The sequence below is a fragment of the Eubalaena glacialis genome, chromosome 4, assembly GCF_028564815.1.
Source record: "Eubalaena glacialis isolate mEubGla1 chromosome 4, mEubGla1.1.hap2.+ XY, whole genome shotgun sequence".
In the NCBI taxonomy this organism is placed as follows: Eukaryota; Metazoa; Chordata; class Mammalia; order Artiodactyla; family Balaenidae; genus Eubalaena; species Eubalaena glacialis.
Window position 1 is genome coordinate 179077761 of NC_083719.1, and position 19933 is coordinate 179097693.

The window sequence follows — 19933 nt, forward strand, 5'->3', positions numbered from 1 at the left end:
AGTCTTATGGGGCAGATGAAGGAGTCTGTAGGCCACAGGGAGGAGCATGGCTCCTTCCTGCAGCAGTGGGGAGCCACAGCAGGCTTTAGGCAGGGAAAGGCATGTTGTAGGGGGACCTTTTTGTGCTGTGGGCCCTTATCAGTGGAAGTTTGTAAGTGCCTAAAATAAAACCCCTCAGATGGTAAAGGAAACCCATTACAAACCCATTACATGGAATATAGTTAACAAAATATGCTTTAATTGTGATGGAATTTGTACATCTTTCCTCACACTTAAATAGCGAGGCCCGGTAGCAGCTCTAATGACTGTTAACGTTAGAGGCGGGGGCAGGCGTGAGTGATGTAAGTTTTTCCCCTCCAAATTCATGGACCCCCCTGACTTCTATTTGTGGACCCCTTAGGTGTCTGGGACCCCTGGAGAAAAATTCCCAGACGTTGGAATGTGACAAGAGCACTGGAAATGAGCAAACTGGACAGAAGTGTCACCAGGAGGGATAAGAAGTGATTACCGGGGACGATGGATTAGCATCCACACAGACAAGCATCTGGCGGCTCGGCCATCTGTTCAAAGAAAAACAGGAAGCCTGTGGCCTGCCCCTCTGGCCTCTCTGGGCCCAGCCTTTGTCTTTGTGACTTAAACTCCCAAAGGCAGGCCTGGACACCCTGAGCTGGCTCCCAGCTTCCTCCCACGGCTCCGGAAGCGGCAGGAAAAACAATCGGACAAGGCAGCATCTCCCGGGTTCTGTGCTCTCCTGACAACATCTCATGGGCACCAAACATGGGCCCACAGGGTCGGCTCTGAAGGTAACATCTCCATTTCACAGGTGAGGAAACTGAGGTCCAGAGAGCCCCACCCCCACCCCATCCAGGTCACTTAGCCTGGCTGTGGCCAAGCCAGGGTTGGAATCCAGGTCTTTTTGGACTCCAAGCCCTGCCTGTGATCATTCCTACTCTGAACTCACCACCTGGACCAGTGCAGTTCCTCCTCCCAGGTCCGCAAGCTGTTGCCATCAGACCCCACAGGCTGTTCTCCCACACCAGCCAGAGGAGGCCAAAGTCCCCACCAATCTCAGCCTCTGTTTGAGCAGCTGCCGGGGTCACCCCAGCCCCGCCTGGCTGAGTCAGGCCTGGTCTACCCTGGAGAGGAACTGCCTTGTCAATCAAGTCTGGCAGGCACCAGGGTGGGCAGGTAGCTGGAGCAGGACCTTTATTTGGAGGGTTCTTTGAAGAAGTTTTTCCACTAAGACAGGGTTCATAGCCCCCACTGGCTCCTGTGTGGAATCAGCTCCCACAAGGGCCTTGAGCTTAGTGCTGACCACACCCCTCACTGAGCAGATGAGGAAACAGGCTCAGAGAGGTTGAGAGATTGGGTCACACAGCCTGGCCTGGATTGGGATCCCACTGGTATTTATTTTATTTTATTTTATTATTTTATTTTTTATTTTTGGCCATTCCGAGCGTCACATGGGATCTTAATTCCCCGGCCAGGGATCGAACCCGTGCCCCCTGCATTGGAAGTGCAGAGTCTTAACCACTAGACCACCAGGGAAGTCCCCCAACTAGTATTTATTTATATATTTATTTATTTATTTGGCTGCATTGTGTCTTAGTTACGGCACACAGGATCATTGTTGTGGCATGTGGGATCTTTCGTTGCAGCTTGAGGGCTTCTCTCTAGCTGTGGCGGGTGGGCTCCGGAGCACGTGGGCTCAGTAGTTGCAGCGTGTGGGCCCTCTAGTTGTGGCCCACAGGCTTAGTTGCCCCGCGGCATGTGGGATCTTAGTTCCCCGACCAGAGATTGAACTCGCGTCCCCTGCATTGGAAGGCGGATTCTTAACCACTGGACCACCAGGTAAGTCCCCCAACTGGTATTTAGTTTGGAGTCAGGCTCCCTGGGACACAGATCTGCAATGATAGATCTGATACTGATTCATTGGGTAAAATGGCACAAGTCACTCTGCATCTCTGAGCCTCAGTTTCCTCATCTGTACAAGGGGTATGGTGATGGCACCCAGATGTGAGAAGGAGAACAGCACGTACAAAGGCCCTGAAGTGGAGTTGCGCCCTAGTGTTTAGAGCCACATGGAAGAGGTGGGCAGCTGGAGTGGAGTGATTAAGGAAGACAATGGGAGGAGGGGATGGCAGGGAGGTGACAAGGTCAGATCATGCAGGGCCTTGTGGGCCACAGTGAGGACTTTGGCTTTTACTCTGAATGAGGTGGGAGCCATGAAGGCTTCTAAGCAGAGGAGGGACCTGATCTAATTCGGGTGTTCCCAGGCTCCTTCTGACCATCGAGGGGAAAACAAACTGTGAGGGGTGAGGGCGGGAGCTGGGAGACCAGGTATGATGGGGGCTGGACTGGAAAAAAGGCAAAGAGGAGTGGAGAAACCTGCCAGTCTTTGCTCATCTTCACATTTCCTGCCCAGCAGCTACCAGCAGCCTGAAAGGCGAGGCAAGGACTTTAGCCTGGGAGGCTGCCGGTTGCAGCGAGGGTGACCCGGGGTGGGGCACACCAGGGAGTGATGAGCAGGGTTACACCTGGCATCTCCCAGGCCAAAGTGGCTGGACCACTTGGGAAGGTGCGTGGGCTGCTGACACACGTGTGCACATGTCACATGCCAGGCTGGGAGCCACCCTCCTGTGCCCTCAGGAGCCTGGGGCCCCACAGTCCAGGCCTCCCTCCTGTGGGCTCAGGATCTGACACCGATCCACTGGGCAACTGGGGCGAGTCACTCTGCTTCTCTGGGCCTCAGTTTTCTTTCTTTTTTTTTTTTTTTTAAAGATTTTTTTGGTGTGGACCATTTTTAAAGTCTTTATTGAATTTGTTACAATATATATTTTTAAAATTTTATTTATTTTTATTTTTGGCTGTGTTGGGTCTTCGCTGCTGTGCACGGGCTTTCTCTAGTTGTGGTGAGCGGGGGCAACTCTTCATTGCGGTGCATGGGCTTCTCATTGCGGTGGCTTCTCTTGTTGCGGAGCACGGGCTCTAGGCGCGCAGGCTTCAGTAGTTGTGGCACGCGGGCTCAGGAGTTGTGGCTCGCGGGCTCTAGAGCGCAGCCTCAATAGTTGTGGCGCACGGGCTTAGTTAGTCCGCGGCGTGTGGGAGTTTCCCGGACCAGGGCCCGGCCGTGTCTCCTGCATTGGCAGGCGGATTCTTAACCACTGCGCCACCAGAAAAGTCCACATTTGTTACAGTATTGCTTCTGTTTTATGTTTTGGTTTTTTGGCTGAGGCATGTGGGATCTTAGCTCCCCGACCAGGGATCGAACCCTCACCCCGTGCATTGGAAGGCGAAGTTGTAACCACTGGACCACCAGGGAAGTCCTGGGCCTCCGTTTCCTCATCTGTAAAAGGGGGGGATAATGACAGCACCCATACACAGGAATGGGAACAGGCCCTGAGGTAGAGCTGAGCCCTAGCATTATTCAGCCCCCAGTTCCTAGGACCTTTTCTAACCAGGGCTAGAAAGGCCATCAGGAGGAGGCGCCCGGGCATGCAAAGCCTGGGAGGTGAGCAAGAAGTTGGCATATGCAGATGCTGAGTCGGGGCTGGAGAATCCACTAAGACTGCTGCCTTGGGGCTGGTAGAGGAACCATTGGGGAGAGATTTGAGACCACATACTGGCCAAGACATCTGCACATCCTCCTTCCACTGGAGGTGGCTGGGCCGGTCCAGCCTCCCAGACTGGCTCACTCAGGTCCCACCACCGGGTCCTGTGTCACATCTCCTAGCGCCTCGGAGCCCAACTGGACTCTTCTGCCCTCACCCCAGACTGGGGCACATCCCATGGAGACCCCTAGGTAAGCGCCTGAACATCCCTGTGCCTCAGTTTACTCATCTGTAAAATGGCGGAAAGGATAGGTCCTCCAACACATCAGAACTACAGGGCCGTGCTTAATAAACGCTCGAGATTATAATTATTATGGTGATTATAGTGATTGCTAGCCAGAGGGCAGAAACAGCATCCCCCGGGAGAACGTCCAAGGCCCCCAGCCTCAGTCCCGTGCCCTCTCCTCCACTGCCCCCATCAGTTTCCCCAGCCCAGCCTCGAGGGCGCAAAGGCGGCCGGGGGACCCGCGCCCCCTCCGGCCGGCAGGGGCAGCACGGAGCGGCCCGGGACACCCGGAAGGGCCCCGCCCCCGGCCCCGCCCAGCCCGGGCTGCCCAGAACCGGGAGGCGGCGGCGGCGGCGGCGGCGGCGGCGGCCACGGCGGGGGCGGTGCGCGCGGCTGCAGCGGCGGGGCCGGCGGCTGGACGCGCGGAGCGCCATGGCGGCAGCCGAGCGCCGCGCCTTCGCGCACAAGATCAACAGGTAGTGCGGCCGCCGGGCCCCCTCCCGGGCCGCCCCCACGTGTCCGAGCCCCGCCCCGGGGCGGCCCGGCCCTCCCTCGCCTGGGCGCCCCCCATTCAAGCCCCTTCCGCCTTGGCCAGCTCCGACCCGCTTCCTCCGGCCGGGGGCGCAGGCGTGGGGAGGTGGGGAGGGCGAGGGGGGTTCCGGGCTGGGGGTCGCGGCGGGGCTGCGGGCGCGGTGGTGGCTGAGGTCCTCCCTTGGAACCGGTGGGACGCGTGGGGGCGTGCCCGGGGGGCCTTCCTGGAGGAGGCGGCGCGGGGAAAGCGCTGTCCGGCGCCCTCCGCGCCTCCTACCATCTCCTGGCCCTTCCCGCGGCCCCCAAGCTCCCCAAGAGTGGGAGTTGGGGGGCTCTTTCTGTCCCATCCTCTGGGCCTGGTGTGGGGCAGGGACGCATCAGACGCCGAGATTTGGGAACAGGGATGGTGCTCCTGGCGGCCTTTGAACCCCCTCGGGAAGTTTCCCGTGATCTTCTCCCCGCGAGGGTCCCGTGCCCAGCTGTCTGGGGGGCAGGGGACAGCTGTGAATGTCCCCCCGCCCCCAGCCCTGCTTCAGGCTCTCCCATCACCGGCTGGACGCGCTGGAGATGGATGGTGATTGAATGGAAGGAGTGGGGGCGGGGGACAGAACCAGCTGGTGGGCAGACGGGGGGAGGGGACAGGCGCCAGGCGCTGGGGGATCCATTTCCGTGGCCACTGGAGATTGTAAGAGATTGGCCAGGGAGGGGGATGTCAGACTCTCAGGGGCTGAAGAGCCTTTCACCCATTCGGGTCTTTGCCTCCAATAGTGGGTTCAGAATCTGCTGGGGGTGGGGTGGGGGGTGTGTTTCTCTCGCAGTGGGGGGGGGGTGGGGGGTGGGGGGGCGGGCAGGGACCTCCCCTGATCACCCCCAGGTGAAAGAGTCAGCCCTGCCCTGACGGAGACACAAGAAAAGATCCCACCCTTGGGGGCAGATACAGTGGGGGAGGCAGAGGAGAAGCAGGATAAAGTAGATTATATGTTAGTGGTAAGTGGTATCAGGACATACAAGGCAGAGAAGGGAGATGGAGAATGTGAGGACTATTTGAGTTCTGGGAGGCGGGTCAGGAAGGCCTGGAGGAGAAGGTGGCATTTAAACAAAGATCTGATGGAGGTGAGGGAGGGGTCCTTGCCCAGACATGGGGGAAGAGCAGTCCAAACACAGGGAAGGGCAAGTGCAAAGGCCCAGGGGCAGGAGCAGATGTTCACAGAGCATCTGAGGAAGCCAGTCAGGCTGGAGCAGAGTGAGGAGGGGGGCAGTGGGAGCAGGTTGTGCAGGGCTTGTGGGTTGTGGGGAGGAGTTTAACTTTTACCCTGAGTGAGGTGGGGGCCATGAAGAGTTCGGAACAGAGGAGGGACGTCGTGACCTGGTGTCTGGGGCATAGTGGTTGGGCAATTTTTATGTTCTCTTATCTCTGTGTCTCTGAATCGTTCCTCTCTCTTGGACCTTTGGTGTTTCTGAGCTTGGGGAGGTTATTGCCGTCTGTTTTTTTGCCTCTCAGTCCCTATGTCCTTGGGTCCTGGCGTCCACTCAAGTGAGAAAGAGAGGCCCTGGGTTTCGCCCTGGGGAATGGATACTCTATAGAGTTCAGGGTAAGAAAAGCAGAGAAAGATTCTGGGGCCCCAGTGAACCACAAGCAAATGGCTCAAGTCTTCCAGCCACCCTCTGACAAGGTCTCCTGAGCAGACTAGTGGGCACCCAGGTATCTACATGCTCAGACCTAGGCCTATATTCATCTGCTTGTTCATTCAATTATTCATTCCACAAATGCCATATTAATCTAAATATTAGACAGTCCCCCAGCTTCCTAATGAACAGGTTCATTTAAAACAAAGATTTGGGGGGGACAACTTAAAAATACAAACTCGGGAATTCCCTGGTGGTCCAGTGGTTAGGACTCGGCGCTTTCACTGCAGGGGCCCAGGTTCGATCCCTGGTCAGGGAACTGAGATCCTGCAAGCCACGAGGCATGGCCAAAAGGAACAACAACAAACAAACTCTTATGAATGTACACAACATGCACAAATATTATTGTATGCAACATAATGTTCATTTTTTTTTTTCACTTGTACTCTTTAAAATAAAGTCCAATCTGGAATGGTGATAATGACCAGCACTTTTTTGTTTTTTGGCTGCGTGGCTTGGCTTGGCTTGGCTTGCGGGATCTTAGTTCCCCGACCAGGGATCGAACCCCTGCCCCCTGCAGTGGAAGCCTGGAGTCCTAACCACTGGACCACCAGGGAATTCCCATGACCAGCACTTCTAATGTGCTTATCGCATACTGGTCCCCATCTGAGATGTCACTAATTGTCACCAGAGCCCGTTGACATTGGTATAACTATTGAAACCAAAACCCAAAGTGGTTAGGTCACTCTCAAGGGTCTCTCGGTGGGAAGCGAGCCCAAGAGTGTGTGGCTCCAGAGTTGAGAACAGTCTTGGAAACTGTGCCTCTTCCTGCCCTCTCCTATCCGCAAGGATGTCCATTCATTCTTCCCAGGCTTCTGAGAGCAGTGTCTATATTTTGCCCCTCAGTTGTCTGATGTGGGGCAGTTTGCGTTTCTCGTTTAAAGAAATGATTTGTTGGAGGGATGGGAGCACAACAAGACATATATTGACGAAATTCCAAAAGTACCTGTGAGATTTCAAGGAAATATCTTTCTCCCACTCCTGTCCCCAAATATATTTGCAGACGTGACCTTATGCATAGGTGATTATTTTTTACCTTTAAAAAAATTGTAACAGATGACATGTATACAGAAAAATGCTAAGTTTAAGGAGTAATCATGAAACAAATGCCAGGGGAAAAGTCACTTGGATCAAGACGGGCTGTCTTGGGAATTCCCTGGCTGTCCAGTGGTTAGGACTCCATGTTTCCACTGCATGGGGCACAGGTTCAATCCCTGGTCAGGGAACTAAGATCCTGCATGCTGTGTGATGCAGCCAAAAAAAAAAGACAGGGGCCGTCTCTACCTTCCCAAGCCTCTGCACTCCAGCAGGCCCCCCTCAAGGTCTGCACTTGATTCTGCCCCTCAGGGAACGGCTATGCTGATGGCAGCTACTATTTCTTCCTCACTTACATTATGGTTTCTCCATCCAAGTTGGCTTCCTATCTGCAGTGGGTTGGCTTTGTCTGTTTAGAACATCTCATAAATGGAACCACACGGGATGTCAAATCCTATATGGCAGTGTAATGTCGGCAGCATCTGTGCTGCCGCCTGTAGTTTGGTTCATCCTTTTTCATTGCTGCGTACTATTCCCCCTGCTTCTTGTGTGTTCTCCATCTTTGGTCAAGGAACTTGTGAGTTGTTTCCCTTTGAGGCTGTCATGATCAGAGCTGCCATGAACATTCTCGGCCATGTATTTCCTCCTGAGTATCTACGCCTCAGAGTGGAATTGCTGGATTGGCATATTTTCAACTCTGCCTGTAAATTTACAGATGGTTTTCCAAAGGGGTTCCCCCAGCAGCAGATGAGGGTTCCCATTGCTCCGCATCCTTGCTGGCACTCATATTATTTGCCTTTAAATTTTTCTGTCAGTCCAGGAGGGGTAGGGTGGGATATGAGGAGGAATCTCTTTATGGTTTTATATTTACTTGTTTTCTTCCCTCACTTTTTGCAGAAGTGGGAACACAGCATCAAGGCTTAAGCCATTCTTGTTTCTGGTTTCGTCATCCTCCTCCCCTGTGAGGGTAGTCCTCTGTTAATCTGGCCAGCCCTGGCGGGGGCGGGGGGGTACACAGTCTCACATGAATTCCCAGCGCTGCCACTGCTTCATCTTTCCCCTCTGAGCATCTCTTTAGTATCACATAGGGTTGTGGAGTTTTCACCTTAGAAGGATTTATCTCACCAATAGCTATAACCCACCACCTGATCTTTGCAGTTTCCATCATTGAATGCTGAGATCCCTTCCCGAGAAAACCCGCTAAATTCAGCTCAGCATTTTGCCTCCCTTTTTGAAATGTGGTCCACGGGAACATCTGAAGCAGATCTGATGTGGGAGTGAGAAAGAGAGAGGGGTTGGCGATGGCTCCCAGGTGTGGGTCCCAAGCATCCAAGAGAGTAGGGCTACCCTTAGTGAGACAGAGAGGATGGTGGGAGGGCAGGTTATGGTCATGGGGCAGATTTGAGGATCTGTTGGTGTTTAGATGGTGTTGAAGCCTCCAGACTGGATGGGACCGCTCTTGGGAGTGGGGAGCGGGTGAGTGTGGACAGGGAAGGGGCAGGTTCTGGAGCCCCTGTTCTTGGCCCTGCTCCTCATCATGGAATGCCTAGCGCTGAAGGACTTTGACCTCCAGCTGACCAAGGTTCAATTCTGGGCACTGCTGCATTCTGCTGTGTGACCCTGGGTGCCTCACAACCCCTCTCTGAGCCTCACTCACCTTTGGTATACAAAGCAGGGTCAGAAATTCCAGTTTCCCAGGATGCTCTGTGAGGCAACGTGGTGACAGCTAGCTTTAATTGAGCACTTACTGTGTGCCAGGCCCTACACTCAGAACAGCTCAATGAGTCGTGGGTACTGTCCCGAGCCCAGAGGTCCAGAGAAAAGATGTCATTCGCCCACGCTCGCCCAGCTCCAAGTGCAGAGCTCTGTGACTCAGTAAACTGGCTGCCGTGGCCACACTGTTGTGGACCCAGCCTTTTCCCGCTTTGGGGGCCTCACTCTAAGGCCCATGACAAAATGAAGCTGGAGGCTCAGCCCTCCCCACCTGCCTCCCTGCTCTGGGGCAGCAGCTGCAGAACAGCTGGGACCAGGGCACAGACAGGTTCCCTGATACGGCATCTTTCGTAAATCACCCCCAATCCTCCTCTGTGTGCCCATGCTTCCAGAGGAAGTGGCCTGGACTTGGAGAATTTGAGGACAAATCCCTAATTTTTTTTTTTTTTTACCCCCCTGCACCGCCTGGCTTGCGGGATCTTAGTTCCCCAACCAGGGACTGAAGCTGTGCCTTCAGCAGTGAAAGCGCGGAGTCCTAACCACTGGACCGCCAGGGAATTCCACAAATCCCTAATTTTTAACATCCTTTGAATTTCCTACAAGCTTCTCTTCCCTTCCCCGCTTCCCCACACCCCCCGTCCAATAGAAGCAAGACTCTGAGACCGTTGACAGAGAAAAGAAATAGAATCCAGGGACAGAGAAGGAATGAGGCTGGGGTCTCAAATTGGAGGCCCCACGTTGGATCAGGGTCGTGGTCAAGTTTTGTTTGACCCACACGGATTTGAATTCAGAGGCTTACAGACAGGGCTGAAGCTCCTAATTATCCCCACTCCACACCTGTCTTTCCTGGGCCCACCTCACACATCCATTGCATTGGACGCTTGTGGGCCACATTTGCAATCCTCAACATAGCGCTTTATGGGGCACAACTTTTTATTTTTATTTTATTTTTTAAAATAAATATTTATTTATTTGGCTGCTCCGGATCTTAGTTGCGGCATGTGGGGTCTTTAGTTGTGGCACGTGGGATCTAGTTCCCTGACCAGGGATCGAACCCGGTCCCCCTGCACTGGGGGCACGGAGTCTTAGCCACTGCACCACCAGGGAAGTCCCAGGGGCACAACTTTTTATTAAGAAAATTTCCAAGCCTAAGAGAAAAGAGGGAAGCAGGAGCGATTGAGGCCTGAACCCCTCAGCAGTTGCCTTCTTGATGTTAAGAGAGACTGAGGCCCAGAAAGGTTATTCCACCTGTCCAAAGCCACACAGCTAAAAGATAAGGGGCTTCCCCCAACTTACAGTAGATTTACGCAAGTTGGACCAAGAGGGAGATTGGAAGGGATTCACTCATTCCATCAAAAAAACATTTATTGTTGGGAATTCCCTGGCAGTCCAGTGGTTAGGTCTTGGCGCTTTCACTGCCGTAGGCTCGAGTGTGATCCCTGGTCGAGGAACTAAGATTCCACAAGACATGTGGCACAGCCAAAAAAAAAAAAAAAATTATTGAGCATCTACTATGTGTGGGATCCAGTCCTGGGACCTCCACAGGGACAACACAGTCCTAGTCTTGTTTTCACAGAGACCCCAGGGAGCAGGGATTTCCAGGCCTAGAGAACAGAGCCCAGCCTCAGAGCCTTTGCACTCGCTGTTCCCTCTGCCTGGCACACTCTTCCCCCAGATAACTGCATGGCTCCCTCTCCTTCCAAGCTCAGCTGAAGGAATTGAGAGCTTGGGGAATCCCTGCCCCTATAGGGTTTGTTCGAAATTCCCCTGCTGGCCCCCTCCCCTGTGGATCTTGCCCCTTCACCCTCATCCTCTGGGACTCTGAAGGTCAGGGTAGATGCAGGCGGCCCACGAAGGCCACGGCACTGACCTTGGTGGCTGGGTTGTGCTCTCTGAGAGTCATGCTGGCCTCTTACACACAGTCAGCCTCAGTCTCAGACTCCCTGAGAAGGTGGGTGTATGGCATGCCTGCTGAATGCCAGGCCCCCTGCTCAGCTCCACTGGTGTGTGAGAGCAGGGCAGCTACAGATGGGTAAACTGAGGTTCAGAGGCAGGAGTGACTTGTCCAGCAAGGGTGGAACGGTTCTCACATTCCTGATGAGGGGCAGGGGCCAGGGTAGGCAGAGGTCCTCCAGATGAGGAAGTGGAGGCCTCTCTCCAGACCTGGAAGCCAGTCCTGGTGGGTCAGGACTCAGACCCCGGGGGCGAGGGGGAAGAAGGAAGCGCAGGAATCAGTGGCCCTCAGGCCCTGCCCAGCAGCGGCCCTCTATCTGTGCTTGCAGGAGGAAAGGGGACCATGTATCTGCCACAGCCTTGGGGCCCACACGCTGAGATCTGTGGATCCTGAAGCCTGGGTTCTCTTGGCCCAGGGCCTGATTTTTTTCTTTCCATAGCCTGGATTTTCCTCTCATGGAATGAATTTGTCGGCTCTGAAGCCCCAGTTCCCAGGGCTCCGCTGCCCAAGTTCTCCTGCCCCCAACTACCCCCTTCCTGTCCCCACAGGACGGTGGCTGCTGAGGTGCGGAAGCAGGTGTCCCGGGAACGCAGTGGCTCTCCCCACTCCAGCAGGCGCTGCAGCAGCTCCCTGGGGGTGAGTGTGTGGGAGCCCACCCCCCCCCCCTGCTGCTGTGGGGAAGCTGAGGCTGGGAGGGACCCAGCTGTGACAGGGAAGGGGGTCCCTATCCTGGCCCAGCACTGTCCCCATTCCTGTCCCCAGTGAGCGTGAGTGGGAGGGTGATGGACCCCCCTCTCTGCAGGGAGCAGCCCTGTGGGTGGTCGGTGGTGGGGGGGGAGAAGTTCCAGCCTGCTGTGGCCTGCACCTCCTGCTGCCTGGACCACCCAGCTGGGGATGGTGGGGAGGGCGGTCTGGGGGATGGGAGGTGCTTCTGGCTGCAGTGGGGAGGGGTGGGGCTCTCTCGCCCCAGGGCCTGAGGAATTGTCTCTTTCTTTGCTGCAGTCCACAAACCTTTCCTTCCACCATGAGTTTCCTGCCCCTCCAGGCACAGGGTGTGATTTCCTGCCTGGAAAGAGGGTCAGGGCCGGCCAAGCTGGGGTGGGGGTGGAGTGGCTGAGGTCACCGTCCTCCAGGGCCCCTCCAGCTCCAACACCCTGCATGGCTCCCACCGCCCTCTTGTTTGTTCAAGGCCAGCCCAAGTCCACACACCCTCCAGCCCCCCGGGGCACGGGTCACAGCCACTTTGCTCCAACTCAGGTCCCACTGACTGAAGTCATTGAGCCCCTGGACTTTGAGGATGTGCTCCTGAGCCGGCCGCCAGATGCAGAGCCCGGGCCACTCCGGGACCTGGTCGAGTTTCCAGCTGATGACCTGGAGCTGCTGCTGCAGCCCCGGGAATGCCGCACCACGGAGCCTGGGATCCCCGAGGATGGGTGGGTTCAGCCCCACATGCTCCCTGTCTGTAACTCCACCTGCCTCTGTGCCCCCCATGAATACCCCCTTTCCCACCAAGCTCCCAACAGCCCTGAGTTCAACTCTTGGCTCCGCTGTGTGACCTTGGGCAAGTCCCCTTCCCTCTCTGAGCCTCTACCTCTGCATCTCTGAAACAGACAGAAGGACAGGCCCCACCTCACAGGCCACTGGAAAGATTAACACTGGGCCCTGCCTCTGTTTACCCTGATTGTATTTTGTGCAGAAAGCTGGATGCGCAGGTGAGGGCTGCTGTGGAGATGTACACGGAGGACTGGATCATCGCCCACAGGAGGTGGGTCTGGCTCGGGGGCAGCTCAGGGTAGAGAGGCCAGGTCTGAGCCCAGAAGAGCCCATTGTCTGCTGCCGGTCCTCCTGTTTATCCACCCACCGTCCCTTTAAGGGTAACCAGACTTCTCCGGCGGAGCATAGGGAGGGTAGATGGCCTTGCAGGCATCACCTGGGCCTTGGAGGTGTGTCAGCACATCCCGAAGCCCTGGGGAGCCCTCGGGAGCCCTCATTCCTGATACCCACCAAGCCCTGCCTCCTCCTAGGTACCAGCACCTGAGTGCAGCATACAGCCCCATCACCATAGAGACGCAGCGAGAGAGGCAGAAGGGCCTCACCCGCCAGGTCTTCGAGCAGGACGCTTCTGGCGATGAGAGGTCCAGCCCGGAGGACTCGGTGAGGGAGCCCTGGGTAGGGGTCACTATAAGCATATGTACATGCATGGGCTGCGGCCCCAGCTCTCAAACGCGTATGATGGGAAATGACCCAAACAGCCTTGAACCCAAAAGGAAATGTATCAGCCCTGTAAGTGAAAAGTTAAGGGTAACAATTATAAGCATTTATTAAGGGCTTAGTGTGTACTAAATATTTTATACTTGTCCTTATCTTTCATCCTGTGAGACCGGGCAACACCCATTTTACAGATAAAAACACTGAGGGGAGTTCCCTGGTGGTCTAGTGGTTAGGATTCGGAGCTTTCACTGCTGTGGCCTGGGTTCAATCCCTGGTTGAGTCTTGAGCCTGTATTTTGTCAACCAATATTTATTGAGTGCCTACTTTTACCAATAATAATCATGTCAAGAATTATTGTTATTGTTTCCTTGTTACTATTTATAAATGTAGATGGGGAAACTGAGGCCCTTAGAGTTGGGGTCAGAGACCCAGGGTCACAGAGCTGAGCTGGGATTTGAACCAAGGTAGTCTGCTTCTGACCATAGCTGAGTCTGGGAGGTCAGGCAGGGTCCTGGGCCATTGACAGCCCCAATGAGAACTCTCCCTCCCCTGGCAACAGTGAGCAGAGTCCCAGGGAAGGCTCTCATTGGCCCAACCCAGGCATATCCTGACCTTGGAGCCAATCCCTGGGGCTGGTACCTGTTTTGTTCTGATTGGCCAGACAAGGGTCATGTGATACCCAGACTGGGACGTAACCTCCCCACAATAGTAAAGGAGGGGGCTTCCCCAGACAGAAGGTTCTAGAAAGAGAGTCAGCAGAGCCCTCAGGTGACCCTTGTAGTGGTGACCCCAGCCCCTGGCCCTCAGCTTCCCCGTCTATAGGTTGGGCATGAGGACAGTCTCACCTGAGTAGGATGGAGATGCATTCAGCTGGCGCTCAGCGCTTGCCCATTCTCTACTGGCAGGATGACCCCCGGCACTCCTCAGGCTCCCCAGACGACACCCCACGAAGCAGTGGCGCCTCTGGCATCTTCGACCTGAGGAACTTGGCAGCCGACTCATTGCTGCCCTCACTGCTGGAGCGCGCGGCCCCGGAGGACGTGGACCGGCGCAATGAGGCCCTGCGGCGGCAGCACCGGCCCCGTGCCCTGCTCGCCCTCTACCCGGCGCCCGACGAGGTGGGTGCCCACTAGCCTGCACAGGCCCTGAGGTAATACACATCCAACTGACATGTATCCCAGTATATGATCCCAGCAAGATTTCCTGGGTGCCTACTGTATACCCTGCAATGTATACTTTAATTCAATGGCTTCTGTTGGGTGCCTACTATATACCCCTATATTTTTCCACCCAGCATTTATTGGGCACCTACTATATACTGCTATATTTACTCAACCAATATTTATTGTATGCCTACTGTATAGTCTTTTCTTCAATCAAACAGCATATAATCAACCAGTATTTATTGAGCACCTACTGTATATGCCTATATTTATCCACCCAGCATTTATTGGGCACCTACTGTGCACCCTATTTTTTATTTGATGACTTTTATTATATATACCCCTATATTTATCCATTCAGCATTTATTGGGCACCTACTGTGTACCCTATATTTTTATTCAATGACCTTTATTTATCATACATACCCTTATATTTATCCACCCAGCATTTATTGGGCATTTACCATATATTCATATTTATTCAGTCAATCTTAACTGTATGCCTACTGTATAGATTTCTATTTAATTAAACAGCATTTGAGCAACTAATATTTATTGAGCACCTACCATGTATACCTATATTTATCCAACTAACTTTTATTAGGCACCTAGTATATACATCTGTGTTTTAATTCAGCCATTTATTGAGTGCTTGCTGTATACCCCAATATTTTATTCAACTAGTACTTATTGGGTGTCTAGTACATGTCTCTATATATGTCTAGTCAGCATTAATCAAATACTTTCTGTATATGTCTATGTTTACTCAACCACTTTTTAGTAGGTACCTACTACATACCTCTGTGTTTATCCAACCAAGATGTTTGAGTGCCAGTTATATAGCAGGCACTGGGGATACAGCCATGAACAAGATAGAGCCAGTCCTTGCTCTCTGAGTTCACAGCCTGGTGGAGGAGAGATATCAGGAAATGACAACCCAGAATAGTGCCATGATGAGGTGTGTGTCATTGTCCCTCACATGGCCCTCAATGTCCCAGCCATGTGGCCCATTGCAACAGGGCCTGTTGAGCATCTGGAACATCAAGTGCCTCTGAGTGAGGGAAGGCTTCCTGGAGGAAGTGCCAGCTAAGGTGCGACCTGACGATGAGCAGGTATCGGCCAGGCAAGGAGGAAGGGAGAAGAAGGGCATTCCAGGCAGTGGAAACAGCATGTACAAAGGCTCAGAGGCAGGGGACTGAAAGAAGTTTAGTCAGGCTGCAGGTAGAGCTGGTCTCAGGCCACACATTCCAAGCCCTTCCTGGAGGATGTGTTCCCAGCTGCCCCTTTGGCTCTTGGCAGGATGAGGCCGTGGAACGCTGCAGCCGCCCGGAGCCACCCCGAGAGCACTTCGGACAGAGGATCCTGGTCAAGTGTCTGTCACTTAAGTGAGTGTGCTGACCCGTCCCTCCCTTCAGACATGGGAGGGGACCATGTGGCTTATGGTGTGGCACACACTCGGCGCTCACTACTCGAGCCATGCCATTACCGTGTGCAGCCCTGAGACCTATGAGGACGCCCGTGGGCTCTCAGGCTGGAAAATAAGACTCCCTTTTTCATTATTCAAAACCGCCAATCCTAAGCTCCAGCTGTGTGTCAGGCTCAGTTCTCAGCCCTCCATGTGTATTAACACTGACCTTCACCACAACATGCGATGTGGGTGCAGGTGGGAAACCGAGGCACAGGGTGGTAAAGTCATTGTGCCCAAGATCACGAGTTGTGAGGCCAGAGTCTGGCCCTCGCCCAGTCTGCTGCTAGGACCCAGGCTAGAGGGGGCGCTGGTGACCCTGGGCCTGGCTTCCAGCTGCCCAAGACCCCCTCCACATCGCCCCCTGGGAGCAGCCAGCGTTTGTGGGAATGGAGCTGAACAGGATGTGGGCTTGGACCTGAGCCGGGCCCTGCCCCTCCCCTACTCTGAGTTCCTGCCTGGATGGGGGCAGGAAAGGGAGGTCCCATCTGGCCTGAGGCCCGGGTGGGCCTCCTGCCTCAAGCACGTGGGCTGGGAACCGGCTCTCTGAGCTCATCCAGTCATTCAACAAACACTCATTGAGCGTCTACTGTATGCAAGGCCGTGTAACTGTGGGATGACCACATAGGGCTCTCTAGGTGGGGGATACAGCACAAACAGAGGCCAGGAGATGTCTGGAGAGAGGAAAATTGAGGCCAAGAAGTGGGCGGGACGGGGCCACACAGGGCAGTGAGGAGCCTCAAATTTTAAGTTTTTTTTTTTTTTTTATTCTTACTACCTTCTTCTTTAAAAAAATATTTATTTATTTATTTGGCTGCATCAGGTCTTAGTTGCGGCATGTGGGATCTTCTTTGCAGCATGCAGGATCTTCGTTGCGGCATGCGGGATCTTTCGTTGTGGCGCACGGGTTCTTAGTTGTGGCTCACAGGTTCTAAGTTGCGGCACGCAGGCTCTCTAATTGTGGCGCGGGCTCAGTAATTACGGCGCGTGGGCTTAGTTGCCCCGCGGCATGTGGGATCTTAGTTCCCCGACCAGGGATCGAACCCACGTCCCCTACATTGAAAGGGGGATTCTTAACCACGGGACCACCAGGGAAGTCCCAAATTTTAAGTTTTAAGATGTTTCCTTAGGAGGCACGTGGATGATGAGTAGAAATGAGCAGGGCAGAGTAAGACAGGGAGGCGGTTATGGGGGCTGTTTAGGCGAGCGAAGATGGGACTCAGCCCAGGATGGCAGAAGCCGTAGAGGACACCTCAGGGAGGGGAGGCAGGGAGGCCCAGGAGTCGAGAATTTCAAGATGGGACTGCGGGAGGATTGATGTGCCAAAAGCTGCCTCCATGCCAACCGAACAAGGGCCATGGTTTCAGCTGGAGGGGCTCTGTGTGAGTTACTTACTGAGGGAGGAAGGGGGGGGGGAAATCTCTTGGTGCCTCAGTTTCCCCTTTGGCAAAATGGGACAGGTCTTTCCTACAAGCCCTTAAATGGTGCTTCTCTGTGACCCAGTGGGAAACAGATGCCCCCCGCCCCCACAAGGCACCAAGGCTGGGCTGGACCTCAAGAGGGAGCGGGGTGTATGGAGGAGGGAGTGTCAAGGTCATCCTCTGCCAGAGAACCCCCATTTACTGTAGGTTCGAGATAGAAATCGAGCCCATCTTTGGCATCTTGGCCCTGTACGATGTGCGGGAGAAAAAGAAGGTAGGAACCCCTTTCTTCCCTTTCCTCCCAGTCCTCCTCCTCCTCCTCGCTGCAGGGTAGTGGGCTTCCTGGAAGTGGTGGCCCAGCTGCCTCTTGTGCCCCCAGATCTCGGAGAACTTCTACTTTGACCTGAACTCAGACTCCATGAAGGGCCTACTGCGGGCCCATGGCACCCATCCTGCCATCTCCACCCTGGCCCGCTCTGCCATCTTCTCCGTGACCTATCCCTCGCCCGACATCTTCTTGGTCATCAAGGTACCCACTGGGGCCGGTAAAGGGGTGATAATGGTGAAGGCTGCAGGCGAGGTCCCCACTCTCATGAAAGAAGACAGACATGTCACTAAGAAGGGTGATCAGGGCTGTCATGGGGGAAGTACAGGCAGCTGGGTGAAAGCCCAGAGGAAGCTTCTGACCCAACCCAGGTGGGGAGAAATCACCAAGGGCTTCCTTGGAGAGGTTACAGCTCAGCCGACACCCACGAGTGGGCAGCCTGGGGAGAAATGGCATCCCGGCACATGTGGGTGGATGTTTAAAATTTTTTTTAGTTGAGAGTTTTTCAGTTTATTAGGGAAAGAAAGACCTAGTTGGCACATTCGTTTGGGATTTTCTTTTTCCAGGAGTGAGCTCAAATTTCCTTCCCCAAAACATTCAATTAGGTTACGCTAATGACATTACTTTAACACCTTAAGGCAGGCACTGCTCCCAGTCGGTCAGGCTTCACAGGGATTCTGGTCTTTGGTCTTCACAGCAGCCCCGGGAGGTGGGAGTTGCCATGGGGCCCATTTTACAGTTGGGGAAACTGAGGCACAGAACTGGTAAGGAATGTGCTCAAGGTCCCATAGTCCCTGAGTGGTCAGGATTGGAGTCCAGGCTCAGAGCTAGCACTCAATCCCAAGGACAGTGGGAGCCATGGGCGATGTTGGAGCGAGAGCCCTAGCTGGATGGAACGGAATGTATGGGAGGCTGTGAGGGTCAGGGAAGTTGGGGGTGGCTTGGGGAAGTTGGAGTCCCAGCAGTGCCTCACTGGCCTTGCCTGCCCCTCAGCTGGAGAAGGTGCTGCAGCAGGGGGACATCAGCGAGTGCTGCGAGCCCTACATGGTGATGAAGGAGGTGGACACAGCCAAGGTAAGCGTGGGAGGCTGGGCCAGCTGGTGAAAGGGTCCCCAGGCAGGGCAGATCCTGGATTCAGAGGGCCTGGGGCACTGAGCTTGTGGGGTGTGTTTGCGGCGTCTCCCCACAGAACAAAGAGAAGCTAGAGAAGCTGCGCCTGGCGGCTGAGCAGTTCTGCACCCGTCTGGGCCGCTACCGCATGCCCTTCGCCTGGACGGCGGTGCACCTGGCCAACATTGTGAGCAGCGCGGGCCAGTCGGACCGGGACTCGGACTCGGAGGGCGGTGAGGAGGCGGGGCCGACGGGCCAGGGGCGGAGCTACCGGGGAAGGGGAGGGGCGCCCTCTGCTGGCCGGACTTGGTACCAGACCTGAGTCCGCACCGTCTCTGCCCCTCCCTGCCTCTCCCTCTCTCTCATTTCTGTCCCTCTCCATCACTGTCACTGTCTCCCCTAGAGCGCCGACCCACCTGGACTGACCGCCGCCGTCGGGGGCCCCAGGAACGGACGAGTAGCGGGGATGATGCCTGCAGCTTCTCCGGCTTCCGCCCAGCCACGCTAACTGTCACCAACTTCTTTAAGCAGGTGCCGTGGCTCGGGGGTCAGGGGGCTAAGGGAGGGGCGCCCAGGGGCACGGCCCCATTACCCCCCTGTGGCTGCCCGGGCCCCGGGGACCCCAAGCCCCTCGGCCCTGGTTCACCAGGGCGGGTCCCTGCAGGAAGCTGAGCGGCTCAGTGACGAGGACCTCTTCAAGTTCCTGGCTGACATGCGGCGCCCGACATCCCTGCTGCGGCGCCTGCGGCCTGTGACCGGTGCGTGGTGCACGCCCTAGACGGGATGTGTTACTCATGTAGTCACTCAGCAAACCCACGCTGAGCACCTACTGTGCCAGGCCCTGGGGACCATGATAGGCAAAGCCCCGACTTCACGGGTGGACCTTCTAATGGGCCCCAGAGATGAGAAACAGAATAAGACAGGACTTCCCTGTGGTGGTCCAGTGGCTAAGAATCCATGCTTCCACTGCAGGGGGCACGGGTTCGATCCCTGGTTGGGGAAGATCCCGCATGCCGCGGGGTGCGGCCAAAAAAAAAAAAAAAAAAGACAGATAGATAGTGGGTCACACGGGGAATGTGGTGGGCAGAGCTGATCATATATGAGGGTAAGACATGGGAGTTGAGGGCATCTTTCAGCCTTAGCACCCGAAGGATAGAGCCACCAGAGGGTATTGTGGGAGAGTCAGAGCCCTGATCCGAAGCCCAGAGAGGTAGGGCCCGGCTCGAGGCTCCCAGGCAGGTGCAAACTGACTACCCCCTCCCCAGCCCAGCTCAAGATTGACATCTCCCCAGCCCCTGAGAACCCCCACTTCTGCCTCTCCCCGGAGCTGCTTCATGTCAAGCCCTACCCAGACCCCAGGGGTCGGCCCACCAAGGAGATCCTGGAGTTCCCCGCCCGTGAGGTCTACGCCCCCCACACCAGCTACAGGTACAGCCTCTGGGGCAGGCGGGCACTTGAATGGGGGCATTCAGGCATCGTGCA

The 19933-nt window shown here is 55.1% G+C and overlaps 1 protein-coding gene across 11 annotated transcripts in view; it reads left to right on the top strand.

Annotated features, from left to right (window-relative positions):
* The first annotated feature begins 733 nt into the window (after positions 1 to 733).
* DOCK6 (dedicator of cytokinesis 6) overlaps positions 734 to 19933 on the top strand; it is a 45545-nt gene continuing 26345 nt past the window's right edge. For 7 of the 11 annotated variants that reach the window (XR_009700874.1, XM_061190445.1, XM_061190448.1 and 4 more), the window contains exons 1-14: positions 734 to 823; positions 11305 to 11392; positions 12014 to 12189; positions 12453 to 12521; positions 12781 to 12910; positions 13873 to 14085; positions 15430 to 15515; positions 17224 to 17290; positions 17396 to 17545; positions 18335 to 18415; positions 18531 to 18684; positions 18855 to 18982; positions 19116 to 19209; positions 19717 to 19879. Coding sequence is in view for 10 of the 11 variants with exons in the window: in XM_061190445.1 (XP_061046428.1) it covers positions 765 to 823; positions 11305 to 11392; positions 12014 to 12189; positions 12453 to 12521; positions 12781 to 12910; positions 13873 to 14085; positions 15430 to 15515; positions 17224 to 17290; positions 17396 to 17545; positions 18335 to 18415; positions 18531 to 18684; positions 18855 to 18982; positions 19116 to 19209; positions 19717 to 19879 (1658 nt within the window). In the remaining variant the exon portion in view is untranslated. Of the gene's footprint in view, positions 824 to 4241; positions 4314 to 11304; positions 11393 to 12013; positions 12190 to 12452; positions 12522 to 12780; positions 12911 to 13872; positions 14086 to 15429; positions 15516 to 17223; positions 17291 to 17395; positions 17546 to 18334; positions 18416 to 18530; positions 18685 to 18854; positions 18983 to 19115; positions 19210 to 19716; positions 19880 to 19933 lie in introns of those variants that run through there. The other 4 variants (XM_061190450.1, XM_061190451.1, XM_061190447.1 and 1 more) reach the window with 3 other exon arrangements.